The sequence below is a fragment of the Pelobates fuscus genome, chromosome 2 (genome assembly GCF_036172605.1).
Source record: "Pelobates fuscus isolate aPelFus1 chromosome 2, aPelFus1.pri, whole genome shotgun sequence".
NCBI classification, from domain to species: Eukaryota; Metazoa; Chordata; class Amphibia; order Anura; family Pelobatidae; genus Pelobates; species Pelobates fuscus.
Genome location: NC_086318.1, coordinates 101129504 through 101144025, shown reverse-complemented (window position 1 = coordinate 101144025; position 14522 = coordinate 101129504). Strand labels below are relative to the sequence as shown.

The 14522-nt window shown below is 44.2% G+C and overlaps 1 protein-coding gene across 1 annotated transcript; it reads left to right on the top strand.

The window, feature by feature from the left end:
* Positions 1–1266: 1266 nt before the first annotated feature.
* Positions 1267–3345, top strand: CHST2 (carbohydrate sulfotransferase 2). Its single transcript, XM_063441004.1, has one exon. The coding sequence runs from the start codon at positions 2013–2015 to the stop codon at positions 3279–3281; it is 1269 nt and encodes a 422-aa protein (XP_063297074.1). The 5' UTR covers positions 1267–2012; the 3' UTR covers positions 3282–3345.
* Positions 3346–14522: the final 11177 nt, after the last annotated feature.

Sequence of the window (14522 nt, the reverse complement as noted above, 5' to 3'; positions counted from 1 at the left end):
AGGGGAAGGGGGGAATAAGAAGGACAAATGGAGGGGGGGTACGAAGGACAGGGGAAGGTGGGAGTAAGAAGGAAATGGGGGAGGGGAATAAGAATGACACAGGGAGGAGGAGGGGGGAGTAAGACGCACACTGGGAGGGGAATAAGAAGGACACAGGGAGGGGGAGGGGGAGTAAGAAGGACAGGGGAAGGGGGGAGTAAGAAGGGAAGGGGGAGTAAGAAGGACAGGGGAAGGGGGAGTAAGAAGGACATGGGGTGGGGGAATGAGAAGGACACAGGGAGGGGAGGGGGGACTAAGAAGAACATGGGGTAGACAGTGGATAAGAAGGGAGGGGGGAGTAAGAAGCACAGGGAGGGGGAGTAAGAAGGACAGGGGAAGGTGGGAGTAAGAAGGAAATGGGGGAGGGGAATAAGAAGGACAGGGAGGAGGAGGGGGAGTAAGAAGGACACAGGGAGGAGGGGGATTGTATGGTACAGTGGTGTTTTTTTGCAAATGTTCATTTGTTGAAAGTTCAAATTTCATGCACATTAAATGCAACAGTAGTATTTGCACTGTAAACCTCCTTTTTTATTTATATAAGGTGTTGGTGAACTTAAACTGTATGGCTATATGGTCGTTCCTGTAGGCTTTGCGTGCGTGTGGAGGGGGGGCCTCCATGTCTATTTTGCTTGGGGCCCCCAAATTCCTTCAAACGGCCCTGGGTGCACCCAGACCATTTCAGTGAGACGAAGTGGTGTGGGTGACTATAGTGTCTCTTTAATGATCTGAAATGGACATTGAAAAATTCATAGCTCATTTACTCTTTTAATGTAAACATGCCTGAAAACCCATGAAACGGACACCAGCATACATTATTTCTTTAGGGTGTAAGCCAAACCTGGGGTCAATGATGAGAAATGCGTAATGCTACATACACAGTTCCTAGGACATACTGCAGTTAACCCACTTTCTGTTTAAATTGACACTACATCAAATCCGCACAGTCCTATCTCCTACTGAAAGTGATGCTTTCAGTGAAGCATATGACGCAGAAAGAGCTGGGATAATGTACAGCCTTTCTCAGAGTAACACCAATGAGCATGGCATCTACACCGTGCCACATAACACTCTCACTGAGCGCTGTTGCTTTTAATGCTGTCTGTCTTCCTCTCCCCCCTCCAAGGCACAGTACAGTTTCTTGTGAGCTCCCTCCAGAGTTACAACACGTAGAAACATCAGACACTGCACATAATGTAGGAGGAGCTCTTGTTTTGAATGGCATCCCAGACCTCCAATAATCATCCCTCGGCTTCCAGCTCTCGTATAAGCATCAAGGGCTCAGATCGATGCCATTGTGGGAATCCAGGGAAGGGACAAGTCATCTGCACGTCCAATGCTAGCTGGAGTTCTAGCTGAGTCTTGTGAAGAGCATTCCCTGTAAACCAGACACTGCAGAGAGCTGGGGAGGAGGAGGAGTGCTCTCAGGACCCCTGGCTTGTCCTCTCTCTCTCTCTCTCCTGCTTGGAGTGTTCTATTCTCGCTGTGCTGAGGTTCTCTGACCCCAGGCTCAAACTCTCTGTATCCCCGCGTTCCGTGATACATTGTTGCAATCTGGAGGAAGTTTGAACGCATTTTGAAGCAAGAATACGGAAAGCTGTTTTTTTTTTTTTCTTTTCCCCATTTTTTTTTAAATTGTTTTTTTCCTTCTTCCCGGTGGGATTTCCGTTCATTGGGAAGCAGACTTCACGTCACAATCCCCGCATTATGAGATCCAGCCTGGAGAAGTCCTGATCTCAGAGGGGGAAAGGCGACAGAAAGCCTGGGAGATGCCAGATCGAGCTTGTTTTTATTGCAGCGTTAGAGACCTCAATGGGGTGCTATGGGATCAACCCCCGGCATGAGACTGAACTCCCCAAACTTTGCTCATCGCCTCCCATGCTGCAGCCGGAGGGGCTGTCTGAGCAACAGTTAGCCCAGGACACTGCACTCCAGATAATCTTACAACCCCCCATCCTCGGCCCCCAGAGCCCAGCATGAAAGTGTTTCGCAGAAAGGCGATCATCCTCTGTGTGGGCTACATACTGCTGCTGGTACTTACCATGCTAAACCTCATGGACAAATGGCACAAAGAGCCCCAGCAATGTAATGACCAAGTGCGGTACACCCCCTACCAGACCCGCTCAGATATCCGCTACCTGTACCGGCCCTCCCCTCCAAGGAAGAGGCAGCTGGTCTATGTGTTCACCACCTGGAGGTCTGGATCTTCATTTTTTGGGGAGCTCTTCAACCAGAACCCCGAAGTATTCTTCCTGTATGAGCCAGTATGGCATGTGTGGCAGAAACTGTACCCAGGGGATGCCATGTCCCTGCAAGGGGCTGCCCGGGACCTCCTCAGCGCCCTCTACCGGTGTGACTTTTCTGCCCTGCAGCTCTACAACACAGCTGGTGCGAAGAACATCAGCACTTTGGGCATCTTCGGGGCAGCTACTAATAAGGTAATCTGCTCGTCACCCATCTGCTCGGCCTACAAGAAGGACATAGTGGGGCTGGTGGATGACAAGGTGTGCAAGAAATGCCCCCCTCAGAGCCTGAGCATGCTGGAGGAGGAGTGCCACAAGTACAACACCATAGTGATTAAAGGAGTGAGGATCTTTGACATCAACGTGCTGGCCCCATTGATGGTTGATCCTTCCTTGGACCTGAAGGTCATCCATTTAGTCAGGGATCCCAGGGCAGTAGCCAATTCCCGAATAAAATCTAGGCATGGCTTGATCAGGGAGAGCCTGCAGGTTGTACGTAGCAGGGATCCAAGGATCAGGAGGGTGTCCTTCATAGACCCTGGGCACAAACTGAACAAAAAGGATGGTTCTGACTATCATGCCATAGGTGCCATGGAAGTGATCTGCAGCAGCATGGGGAAAACCCTCAGAACTGCTCTTAACCCCCCAAGCTGGCTCAAGGGTAACTACATGGTGGTTAGGTATGAGGATCTAGTGGTGGATCCCATTAAGACGTTGAGGCAGGTCTATAAGTTTGTAAATCTCTCGGTTAGTCTGGAGATAGAGAAATTCTCTCTAAACATGACCAGTGGTTCAGGCTACTCGTCTAAACCTTTCGTGGTGTCTGCTCGCAATGCTACACAGGCTGTGAGTGCCTGGAGGACATCACTCACCTTCATGCAGGTCAAACAAGTGGAAGAGTATTGCCAGGTGCCCATGGAGGTCTTAGGATACGAGACAGTGAGAAGTCAAGAAGAAGTCAAGGACCTTAGCAAGCCTCTACTTAGGAAACCTATGTTGTGAACTGACAATTTGAGTCTATTGAATACTGGCTGAAAAATAAAATTTCAACTGCTCTACAGAAAAATTCTTGATCTTCATAGATTTCCTTCTGGTAATTCACCTGGCTTTCATTTCCAGTTGATCTGTTTAGCCTCAATATCCTCCTAAGGTCCTGGGGAAATGTAAGCGTGCACATGTACTTCTGTTGCCCATAGAACATTTTAATAAAATTTACAGGAGGGGGGGGAGGATTGATTAAAGGACCACTCTAGGCACCCAGACCACTTCAGCTTAATGAAGTGGTCTGGGTGCCAGGTCCAGCTAGGGTTAACTAATTGTTTTATAAACATAGCAGTTTCAGAGAAACTGCTATGTTTATCAATTAGTTAAGCCTTCCCCTATTTCCTCTAGTGGCTGTCTCACTGACAGCCGCTAGAGGCGCTTGCGTGATTCTCACTGTGAAAATCACAGTGAGAGCACGCAAGCGTCCATAGGAAAGCATTATGAATGCTTTCCTATGTGACCGGCTGAATGCGCGCGCAGCTCTTGCCGCGCGTGCGCATTCAGCCGACGGGGAGGAACGGAGGCGGAGAGGAGGAGGAGAGCTCCCCGCCCAGCGCTGGAAAAAGGTAAGTTTTAACCCTTTTCCCCTTTCCAGAGCCGGGCGGGAGGGGGTCCCTGAGGGTGGGGGCACCCTCAGGGCACTCTAGTGCCAGGAAAACGAGTATGCTTTCCTGGCACTAGAGTGGTCCTTTAATGTGGTGACCACATCAATATGGGCTTCACTGCAGGTCTGAAATTGGCATTAATAATGAGTCTTGCCTCATTCAATCAAATGCAGACTGCAAGCATTGGTTTAATAATGTCCTTCATGTTTGAACTGCTGAGTAAATGTACCAAAAGCTAATTTGTTAAGGAAATTGACTACCAATTTAGTTTACAGAGGTGGTTTGCAAGCTTCAGTTGTATGGTATACCCATTGCATAGGCATGATCTCCAATTGGTTACGGTACAAAATGTCCAGTGGGAAGAATATACCATAACTGTTAAAAGTGCTGTTAATAAAAAAAAACAAAAAAAACTATAACTTATGTTCATTATAAGGTGTTGGCTAATGTCTTTTTATTTTATTATTTTTGACTCAACCATTTCATGTCGCAGCATGTTAAGCAACCTTTAATTAAAGGTGCCAGATACATTCCTAGTCTTTGAAGAGTTATACACTCTTATACTATATGTGCCTCTCTCATTTGTAAAATATTTTTGATGTTTTGAGCTCAGTCCTATCTGTAGTTTGGTCCTTAGATGCAGAATCCTGTATAGCATTGTATGTGTCAGATGTAAATAAGTATTTCCTGTTGAGAGAGCTGCCTTATTTGCTGCATTGATTTGTGTCTGATCAAATCCCTCTTTGTAGTTAGTGCAGTAATTCTTCATACAATAGATTTCAATATTTGCAATACACAGTGTTGCTTAGACGTGAAATAGTCTTTACTATTTTGTATACTGTATTTAACTGACTTATCTCCCCAATACCATTCTAAAACTAGTTTAATTTAATTTTATATTGTTAATCGTGTGCATCCACATCATAGAATTCCTTTATAGTTTACTTATATTGAAGATTACTCTCTAAACAGTTAATTGCAAAATGTAGGCCAAAATAAAACAGTTGGAAAATGAGTTCATTTGTAAAATTCTTCCAAATTGCACATTTTGCCTTTTAACTTTGCAATTCATCTCAATTAACTGTTTAGCAAAATGAATGTGAAAAATAATTTCACTTAAGGTTTCACTGCTAGTAATGTTTGCAAATAGTCCTACACTTAACCCTTTCAGTGGCTCGTGATGCGCAGCAAATTTAATTTGTGTCTGTCATTGAAAGGTTTAAAACCCAAGTATATTAGTTTATTTTATACCCCACAATATTCACAATTGTATTGGGAGATGTACTGTTCACAGATCTCTTCTCACAGTTTATAGGTGTAAGCCTGATCGAGCAGGGTCCTCTTCAACCTATTGTTCCTGTAAGTTTATTTGTAATTGTCCTATTTATAGTTAAATCCCCTCTCATAATATTGTAAAGCGCTACGGAATCTTTTGGCGCTATATAAATTGCAATAATAATAATAATAATAATAATAATGGGTTAAATAAGGAAATCTTACACATTTTCTGCAACAGTCATTTTCTGTAACCGTATAAATCTACATTATATATTACCCTTCCTTTGTGCCAACCATAAATCAATTTACATTTACACATCGTAAAAGGGGTACTCACTGGATAAACTAGACTGTTAGTTTAACGCCCTGCATTACTATTTTATACAGCTTTAAATTAAGCCATACTTAATATTGTCTTATACTGAGGCTTCTTTGGACAGAGTTTTATTTTGATGACTGCATCAGGTCTTCAGCAAAATGCATTTATAGAACCAGTTGCTTTGCTATCCACAGCTGCTTGGCATCAGATATTGTGCTTTTTGTAACTGCAGCCAAAAAATGTACATTGCAATACACCACCAACTGTCGTTTACATTCTGGAAAACATACGGGCTAATGCCTTCATGATTTCATGATCTCTAAATATGGAGAAGTCGGCACGATAAGCAATATTTTGTTTTGTTTGGCTTGATCTGTATGATGCTGAGGGATAGATTTACAAATGACGTTTTATTTTGGGGCAAACTGCTCAATGCTGAGACATTGTATTGGTTGTCACAGTGATTGACAACTATTTAACACTTTGCCTCTGGATAGCACCAAGAACAATCACAATGGGGACCAAGATATCGATTTTTCTGAATGCTTCACTTGTAGCACTTAGTCCTGCAACTGCTCTTCACACTTATTATTGTTGTTGTTTATATAGCGCCACCAAATTCCGCAGCACTGTACATATGGCCCAGCACTTCTATATGCAAGCCTGTTCAAGTCTTGGGCTTTGTTGAATACTATTTTAAAGTTTGCAGCTGCTGGTAGAAGTACACTGCAGGTTGCATATAAACACTCACTTTGGGAAACTGTTATGTTTGTATAGTTCATATAGACAAAAATCAGACTGATATACACAGTTATAATATACATTATTGGACAAGAAGCAGTGTAATATACTGTACTTTCTCAGGACACCAGGTTTTTATGTTTATTTAAAACGTATTAAGGAACAATAGTCGATCGAGCAGGGTCCTCTTCAACCTATTGTTCCTGTAAGTTTATTTGTAATTGTCCTATCTATAGTTAAATCCCTTCTCATAATATTGTAAAGCGCTACGGAATCTGTTGGCGCTATATAAATTGCTATAATAATAATAATAATAATAATAGCATTCCATGATCTTGTCTGTGTGCATATTCTATATACCATGAAGGAATATCCTTCTTTTATAGTGTCCACTTTGTTTAATGTAGGACATTATGCCAGGGTCTATAACCAAGGACAGAATGCAGTCCAGATTACAAAGTTTAGTTAAAATGGCCGAATGCCATCCGAATCTGCAATTCTCACATTTACTAAAGGCAAATTCAATTGTAATATATAAACCTACTGAAAGCATTTTTTATTTTCCTACTGCCAGCAGAAGCAGCCAAAATGGTTAGAATAATTAATACAGTATTATGGATTTAATTATCACTACGACTAATGTCCTACTTTAATATCCTAAATATGTTTTAAATAGTTTGCACAGCTCTATTGAGTTATTCCTTTCCCCCATGGAGTTACATACCAAAATAGTACAAATGACCGCTTTTTCTACAATATATTGTATTAGAGTGAGCACCTGTCTGCCTGCAGATTTTATCCAACTGAATTTGTTGGCAGGCAGCCGCCAATCCTGACCAATTATCACTGTATTTAAGCAGTTGGTTGTGTATTTCCATCATTTGGGTACGGATTTTAGCTGTTCGGTTGCGTCAGGACAGGCTGTATTGTCATATATCATTATAAAATCTTGTAAAAAATGTCTACCTGTCTTAAAGCCCCACAATGGTATCTTTGCGGGTTAATTCAGGTGATTATCAGTTGCTTGCGTTCATGTTGAGAAACGAATCATAAACATTGGTCTTTTCATACCACTGTAGCAGTCACATTGTCCATATATTATTATTATTTTTTATTTAACTTTGATTCATCCTGTTCTATTTTCATATGCGATATTTATCAAAATACTGCTCAGCAATGTAGTAGATTTAAAGTTATACTGTTATTTTGTGTTTTTGTTTTGTTCAATTTTTATAAAAGTAGAATCTTTCTTTAAAAATTCAAAAAGAGTACAAGACTCCAGTGAAATGAGAAGAGATACATTAAACAAAGTAGAGACTACTTTTGTTTGCTGTATCTACTGATTTTGGGAAAATTACAAATGCCAGAGATTCCGCTACACCTGACATGTCCCATTGGCTTCTGTAGACAGGATTTTCTTGTCTGCAATGCAATGAGCAGAAGAAGCTTGTGTTATCTTATGGCACAAGAGTAATGTAGTGACACAGATGAAGCTGCTGGGAGCTGAAGACCTGAATGTAGATGATTTTGCTGCAGAGGTACGAAGAGGTTCAGGTAAGTACAGTATATTGTGCTACCTTCTAAGTGGATATGTCACATTGCATGGAGATGTTGCAAAAACATACATGGATCCCAAAAGTGAAAATTTTAAAGGTGAAATATAGGCACTAACACATTGGAAACAATAAGTATGTGGGTTTAAAGGACCACTATAGTGCCAGGAAAACAAACTTGTTTTCCTGGCACTACAGTGTTAATAGGTCCTCCCACCCTCATAGCCCCTCTCCCGTCGGGCTCTAGGGGGAGGAAGGGGTTAAACACTTGCCTTTTTCCAGCTCCCTCGGCGCTGGGAATTCTCCTCCCTCTTCCGACGTCATCCGCCACATGGCGCCAAGAGCCATGCGTGCATTCAATCAGTCCATAGGAATGCATTTCTCAATGCTTTTCTATGGACGCAAGCGTCTTCTCACTGTGGAAATCACAGTGAGAAGCGCGAAAGCGCCTCTGGCGGCTGTGAATGAGACAGCCACTAGAGGCTGGACAGTTGGATCTCTCCTTGGATCAAGAAGCTGTTACCCTACATATTAAAAAATGATATCCCTGAATATTATGTTTTTGTAAGTATTCATCCAATTGCTGTTTAAACATCTCTACAGACTCTGATAAAACACCTCTTCAAGCAGAGAACCTTATTGCTCTTACCGTAAAAAAACCCTTTCCTTTGACTTAGACTAAATCTCCTTTCTACCAGTCTAAATGCTTGACCTTGTGTCCTATGTTTATGAATAGATTTCCAGACAATGGTTTGTACTGGCCCCGACTATATTTGTATAATGCGATCATATCTCTGAGGTGACGTTTTTCTAAACTTGACAAATTTAAATTTGTTAACCTTTCTTCATAACTAAAATTCCCCATTCTTTTTATTTTGTAGCCAGCATCTGCACTTTTTCTAGTATTATGTCATGCTTTGGAACAAAATTGCACAGAATATTCAAGATGTGGTGTTGCCATTGATTAATAAAGAGGCAAAATTATATTTTTGTCCTGAGAATTAATGCATATATATATGACAATACTGTGCAGGCCTTTGCGACTGATGATTGACATTGCGCGTTTTTGCCTAGTTTTTCTATAGCAATTCCCAAAACCCTCTTTGTATGATGTGTATGTGATCAAGGCTTCTTCTGCAGCTCTGTGTAATTCTAGCAGTTTGGGTGTCTTTCCTGGTTTTCACTCCAGTGGGGATCTGACTGGCCAGATAAAGGTCAAGAGCAGGAGCTGCAGTAGTTGCTGTGCTGGAAGATCACTTCCTCTAAGTGCTGCTGTGCATAAATTGAGGATTGTCAGTCACCAATTGTAATCAGTACTCGGGTTACACTAGCCGATATGAGTCCTGATAGAACAGAGCCTGTTTGGTTGGGCAGCCTTGAGTGCCATAGGTTGCTTACCCCTGCACTAGAGGCAACTCAACTTAATTTGAACAGACTTGGATATTAACCAAAAATTGAGAATTTTTTTTCTTTCTATGTTCAGTATTTAGGGACCACAGACTATGCGTGGTATGTAGGAGCCAAGTGGCTCCCAGGTACAGTACTATCCTTTCTATAATTATAAGGATGATTAAGGTTGTTTATAGTTTCTTTTGGGGTAAATAGGTGTTAGTCAATTACTTGTTACCACTATTTCGTGGTCTGGTATGTAAGGATCTTGTGGCTCTGAGATATAATAGTTTTTATTAGGATTATTTTCTAAACTTATGCAAGCGAGATCTTAGACCAGTGATTCCCACTCCAGTCCTCAAGTACCCCCTAACAGTCAAGGATTTAGGGATTACCCAGTTGTGTCTAAGGTGTTTTTAGAAGGAAAGAAAAAAAAAAAACTTTATACACAACAGGGTAACCCTGAACTGTTAGGGGGTACTTGAGGACTGGGTTGGGAACCCCTGTCTCAGACAAGTCTCTTCAAAATAAATTACCTTTTGGGTGCTTTATATTTTCAAGTAACTCACCTTGCCACATTGTTTCTGCATACTCCAGTTCCTTACAGGGTGGGACTTGAAGTTATAATATTTAAAGAGTCTTTTGCAACATTTTCTTTACTGTTAATGGAAACCATGTCTATTTATGCTATGTGTGGAGACACATCTCTATGAAGACACATGATTAACAATACTGTGTTTTACATAGATTTATCTCTGTGAATGTATAATAGATACACCTGGATGTATGCAGACCCCTTTTATGTTTACATCTTAGTAGATATGTCCAAATAAAGGATATTCCCAATAGAAGCAGAATTTAGGAGAAAACAAGGGTTTGGCTGCACTCATACTTAAATGGGGTGCTGCTGGGGGCCAATAAGTACAGTAAAAATAAAAATCCAGCGCACTCGCTTATCTGCTAAACAGTTATTTTAGTGCTGAACAATTTTGTTAGTTTTATTAAAAACACCTAATCTAGGCAAAAATTAATGGAGGTTTAGTTACACTATATGATCATACATTGCATAAGCCTGCCACAACGCCAATGTACCCCATCTTTGGCAGGTCCTACTCTGTCTGCTAAATGAGCTACTCACTTGGGGAAATCCTTCCATCTCGAGTTCTCTGCAGTACAAGGCTTAAATAGGGTCCTGAGATGAGGCACCTGTAACAGGGAGGGGAGCAGAATTTGTGTGTGAGGAGGCTTTTTTTTTCTACTTGAATTTTTGTAGCTTAAATCCTGAACGAATTGGTTGCACTTTTTAATCACTAGGCTATTTGAGGTGCGTACTTATTAGTATGAAGAAGCACAAGCACTTTTTCCAAAGCATTAACATATTGAGCTAATCTAGTCTGGGACTCTCCAGTTTCATCCCCTTTATGGGAATAATCTATGCCTTTTCATAAATATCTACGGTTAGGCACTTCCTCTGTTGGTGAAGCCTCAATCCAAGCGACTTTCTTCCTTTTTGCTTTTCTACTGTTGAAGGCATGCCTTAATGTGCAAACACCCAAATTGCATTTTTTGTTTTGTTATTTGTATGAATGTACCCATTGTGTGTGTGTATAGTATTTTATCACTTCCAGAGAAATGATAGTTTAGTGTTAAAATTTATTTAGGTATTCGTTTTCATTTCTTGTATTAAAAATAAATAAATAAAAGATCCCCCCCCCCCCCCCCCCCTCCCCTTAAACTGCTGCATTAGCTGGATGTGACATCATCTGCACAACACATTTTTTGGAACTGTAGTTCTGACGAAATCTGTGCAGTTTGCAAATCGGATTATTTCCTAAAGAGACGTAAGTGAAGCTATCTGCCACCAGCTTCTGTTATCCAGCATTTATAGCTTAATTTGTGGTAGTCTGAATTAAGGTAATTGCAGTTTGCAAAACTTTCAGTACAAAGCAGTCAGCTGAACAAAAAATTCCCACAAACCACCATTATGCCTTTACAGCTATTATATTCAGACGTTTAGGAGATATGCTCAGTATGCCAATTAAATATGGGACCAGACTAATTTGATTTCCCATGTCCTGGCCTGGTGAGCGTTTACTGCAACAGTTGAAATCCTGGGGATTTACTAAAAATGCAAAACTCCTTTGTTTTTGCTAAGTGAGGAAGTCACTTAGTCCTGACCAGGGACACTCCAGACTGTAGAGGCTCAGTTTTAATAATAAATATGCAGACAACTATAAAAGATTTGAAGTTCATACATTTGCTGGAAACTCTAAAGATTTAAGCTTCTGCAGTGAGCTCTCAACAAAATAGGAAGTGGCTTAGGTAATCATTAATCCACATTATCTTTAATACTATATGTAATAAACTCCCGACCAGCACTCCACAACAGATCCATTTATCGAACAGGAAGAATTGAACTGAAGTGGCTGTACCAGAGTTTTGTGAAAGAAACCTACTAGATGCAGTTGTGTTTCAGTGGAATTTAGTACCTAAAATGCAGCAGATTTAAGACCAAAATGGGAGATGTCAGGTAAACATAAAAAAAGTAGTCACTATAGTTGTGTTGGAGAATTTTTCCAGATCAGCTATTTTTATATTATATTTAGCAATTTGGGTTTTAAATTTGCAACAATCATTGTTTTCATGAATACACTTCAGAGTGTGGCTCCGGCCTTGTCAGTCAACTGAGTAGTAACTGGTTAATGTAGGAAGAAACATGCATGTATACTGTGTGTTGGGGGAAGTATTAAATAGGTTAGTACCTATAAAATGGGCCCTATATTTTAATGCAGTACAGGGGCGGACTGACCGGTCGGGCACTTCGGACATGGTCCGAGGGCCCGGCCGGGAGGGGGGCCCGCCATCAGGGGGCCCAGCCGCCCCTTTAAATGCTGCAGCCGCCTGAGTGCTTTCTTAAGAGCCTCAGGCGGCTGCAACTTCTCACCTCCCCTCCCCGGTAGCTGTGCGGTCCGCGGTGCCCGGCCGGAGTGATAGGAAGGTGCTCAGTGTGCACCTTCCTGTCAGTCCGGCCGGGTACAGGAAACAGAAACTTCAGTTCCGCGCGGAACAGGAGTTTCTGTTTCCTGTACCCGGCCGGACTGACAGGAAGGTGCACACTCAGTGTGCACCTTCCTATCACTCCGGCCGGGCGCGCGGACCGCACAGCAGCTCGGCCACGCTCCAGGTGGGGGTGGTGGGGGGCAAAAAAGAGGAGGAGAGGGGAGGGGTGGGCAAAAAGAGGAGGGGAGGGGTGGGCAAAAAGAGGAGGGGAGGGGTGGGCAAAAAGAGGAGGGGAGGGGTGGGCAAAAAGAGGAGGGGAGGGGTGGGCAAAAAGAGGAGGGGAGGGGTGGGCAAAAAGAGGAGGGGTGGGGGGTTCAAAATGAGAACGGGAGGTGAGGGGGGGCAAAATGAGAAGGGAGGGGGGGGCAAAATGAGAAGGGAGGGGGGGGCAAAATGAGAAGGGGAGGGGGGGCAAAAAGAGAAGGGGAGGGGGGCAATAAGAGAAAGGGGAGGGGGGCAAAACGAGAAAGGGAGGGAAGGGGGGGCAAAAAGAAAAGGGGAGGGGGGGCAAAAAGAAAAGGGGAGGGGGGGCAATAAGGGAAGGGAGGGGGGGCAAAAAGAGAAACGGAGGGGAGGGGGTAAAAAGAAAAGGGGGGGGTAAGAAGAGAGGAGGGGGGAGTAAGAAGAGAGGGGGAGTAAGAAGAGGGGGAGGGGGGAGTAAGAAGGGGGTAAGAAGAGGGGGAGGGGGAAGTAAGAAGGGGGTAAGAAGAGGGGGGGGAGTAAGAAGGGGGTAAGAAGGGGGTAAGAAGAGGGGGAGGGGGAAGTAAGAAGGGGGTAAGAAGAGGGGGGGGAGTAAGAAGAGGGGGAGGGGGGAGTAAGAAGGGGGTAAGAAGAGGGGGAGGGAAGAGCAAGAAGGGGGGAGGGAAGAGTAAGAAGGGGGAGGGAAGAGTAAGAAGGGGGAGGGAAGAGTAAGAAGGGGGAGGGAAGAGTAAGAAGGGGGAGGGAAGAGTAAGAAGGGGGGAGGGAAGAGTAAGAAGGGGGGAGGGAAGAGTAAGAAGGGGGGAGGGAAGAGTAAGAAGGGGGGAGGGAAGAGTAAGAAGGGGGGAGGGAAGGGTAAGAAGAGGGGGAGGGGGTAAGAAGAGGGGGGGAGTAAGAAGAGGGGGAGGGGGAGTAAGAAGGGGGTAAGAAGAGGGGGAGGGAAGAGCAAGAAGGGGGGAGGGAAGAGTAAGAAGGGGGAGGGAAGAGTAAGAAGGGGGAGGGAAGAGTAAGAAGGGGGAGGGAAGAGTAAGAAGGGGGGAGGGAAGAGTAAGAAGGGGGAGGGAAGAGTAAGAAGGGGGGAGGGAAGAGTAAGAAGGGGGGAGGGAAGAGTAAGAAGGGGGGAGGGAAGAGTAAGAAGGGGGGAGGGAAGGGTAAGAAGAGGGGGAGGGGGTAAGAAGAGGGGGGGCGGGAGTAAGAAGGGGGTAAGAAGAGGGGGAGGGGGGAGTAAGAAGAGGAGGGGGGAGTAAGAAGAGGGAGGAGTAAGAAGAGGGAGGAGTAAGAAGAGGGGGAGGGGGGGTAAGAGGGGGAGGGGGGAGTAAGAGGAGGGCAATTGCCCCCTCCCCTGTCCGCAGGCACCGTGCAGGCAGCCGGCAGGGGAGGGAGGAAGGGAGGAAGGGAGGAAGAGAGGACCCGGGAGCTCAGCCTGCCACGGCAACGTTACGGCTCTGGCGAAAGTAAACTCTAGCCCTGGAGCTACGGGCTAGAGTTCACTCTCAACACTGTGACCACCAGGGATTCCTGGTGGTTGCAGTGGTGAGAGTGAACTCTAGCCCCATAAACACACTACCCCCACACACCATACACATTTACACACATTGCCTCACACACACACACATACACTGCCCACCCATACACAAACAGCCCCCCATACTAACATTGCCACACACATACACAGCCCCCTCATACACACATTGCCCCACACACCCTACACATTCACACACTACACCCCCTCACACACACTACACCCCCTCACACACACTACACCCCCTCACACACACTGCACCCCTTACACATTGCACCACTGCTCCTATACCCTACAACAGCCTCATATCCCAGCAGACCCCAGGTAAGTTGTCAAACTGTTCTTAAACGGTTTGACTACTTACTCTGGGAGGGGGGCCCGGCCCTCCTTGCACCATAACGACTACACAGAGCAGTAGTGGTTATTGTGCATGGATTATTTCTTTAAATAATCTCCAAGTGACCCAGTAGCCAGCAAGCCAGCCAGCCCACAGGCCAGCCAGCCAGCCCACAGGCCACCAGTTAGGCTTACAGC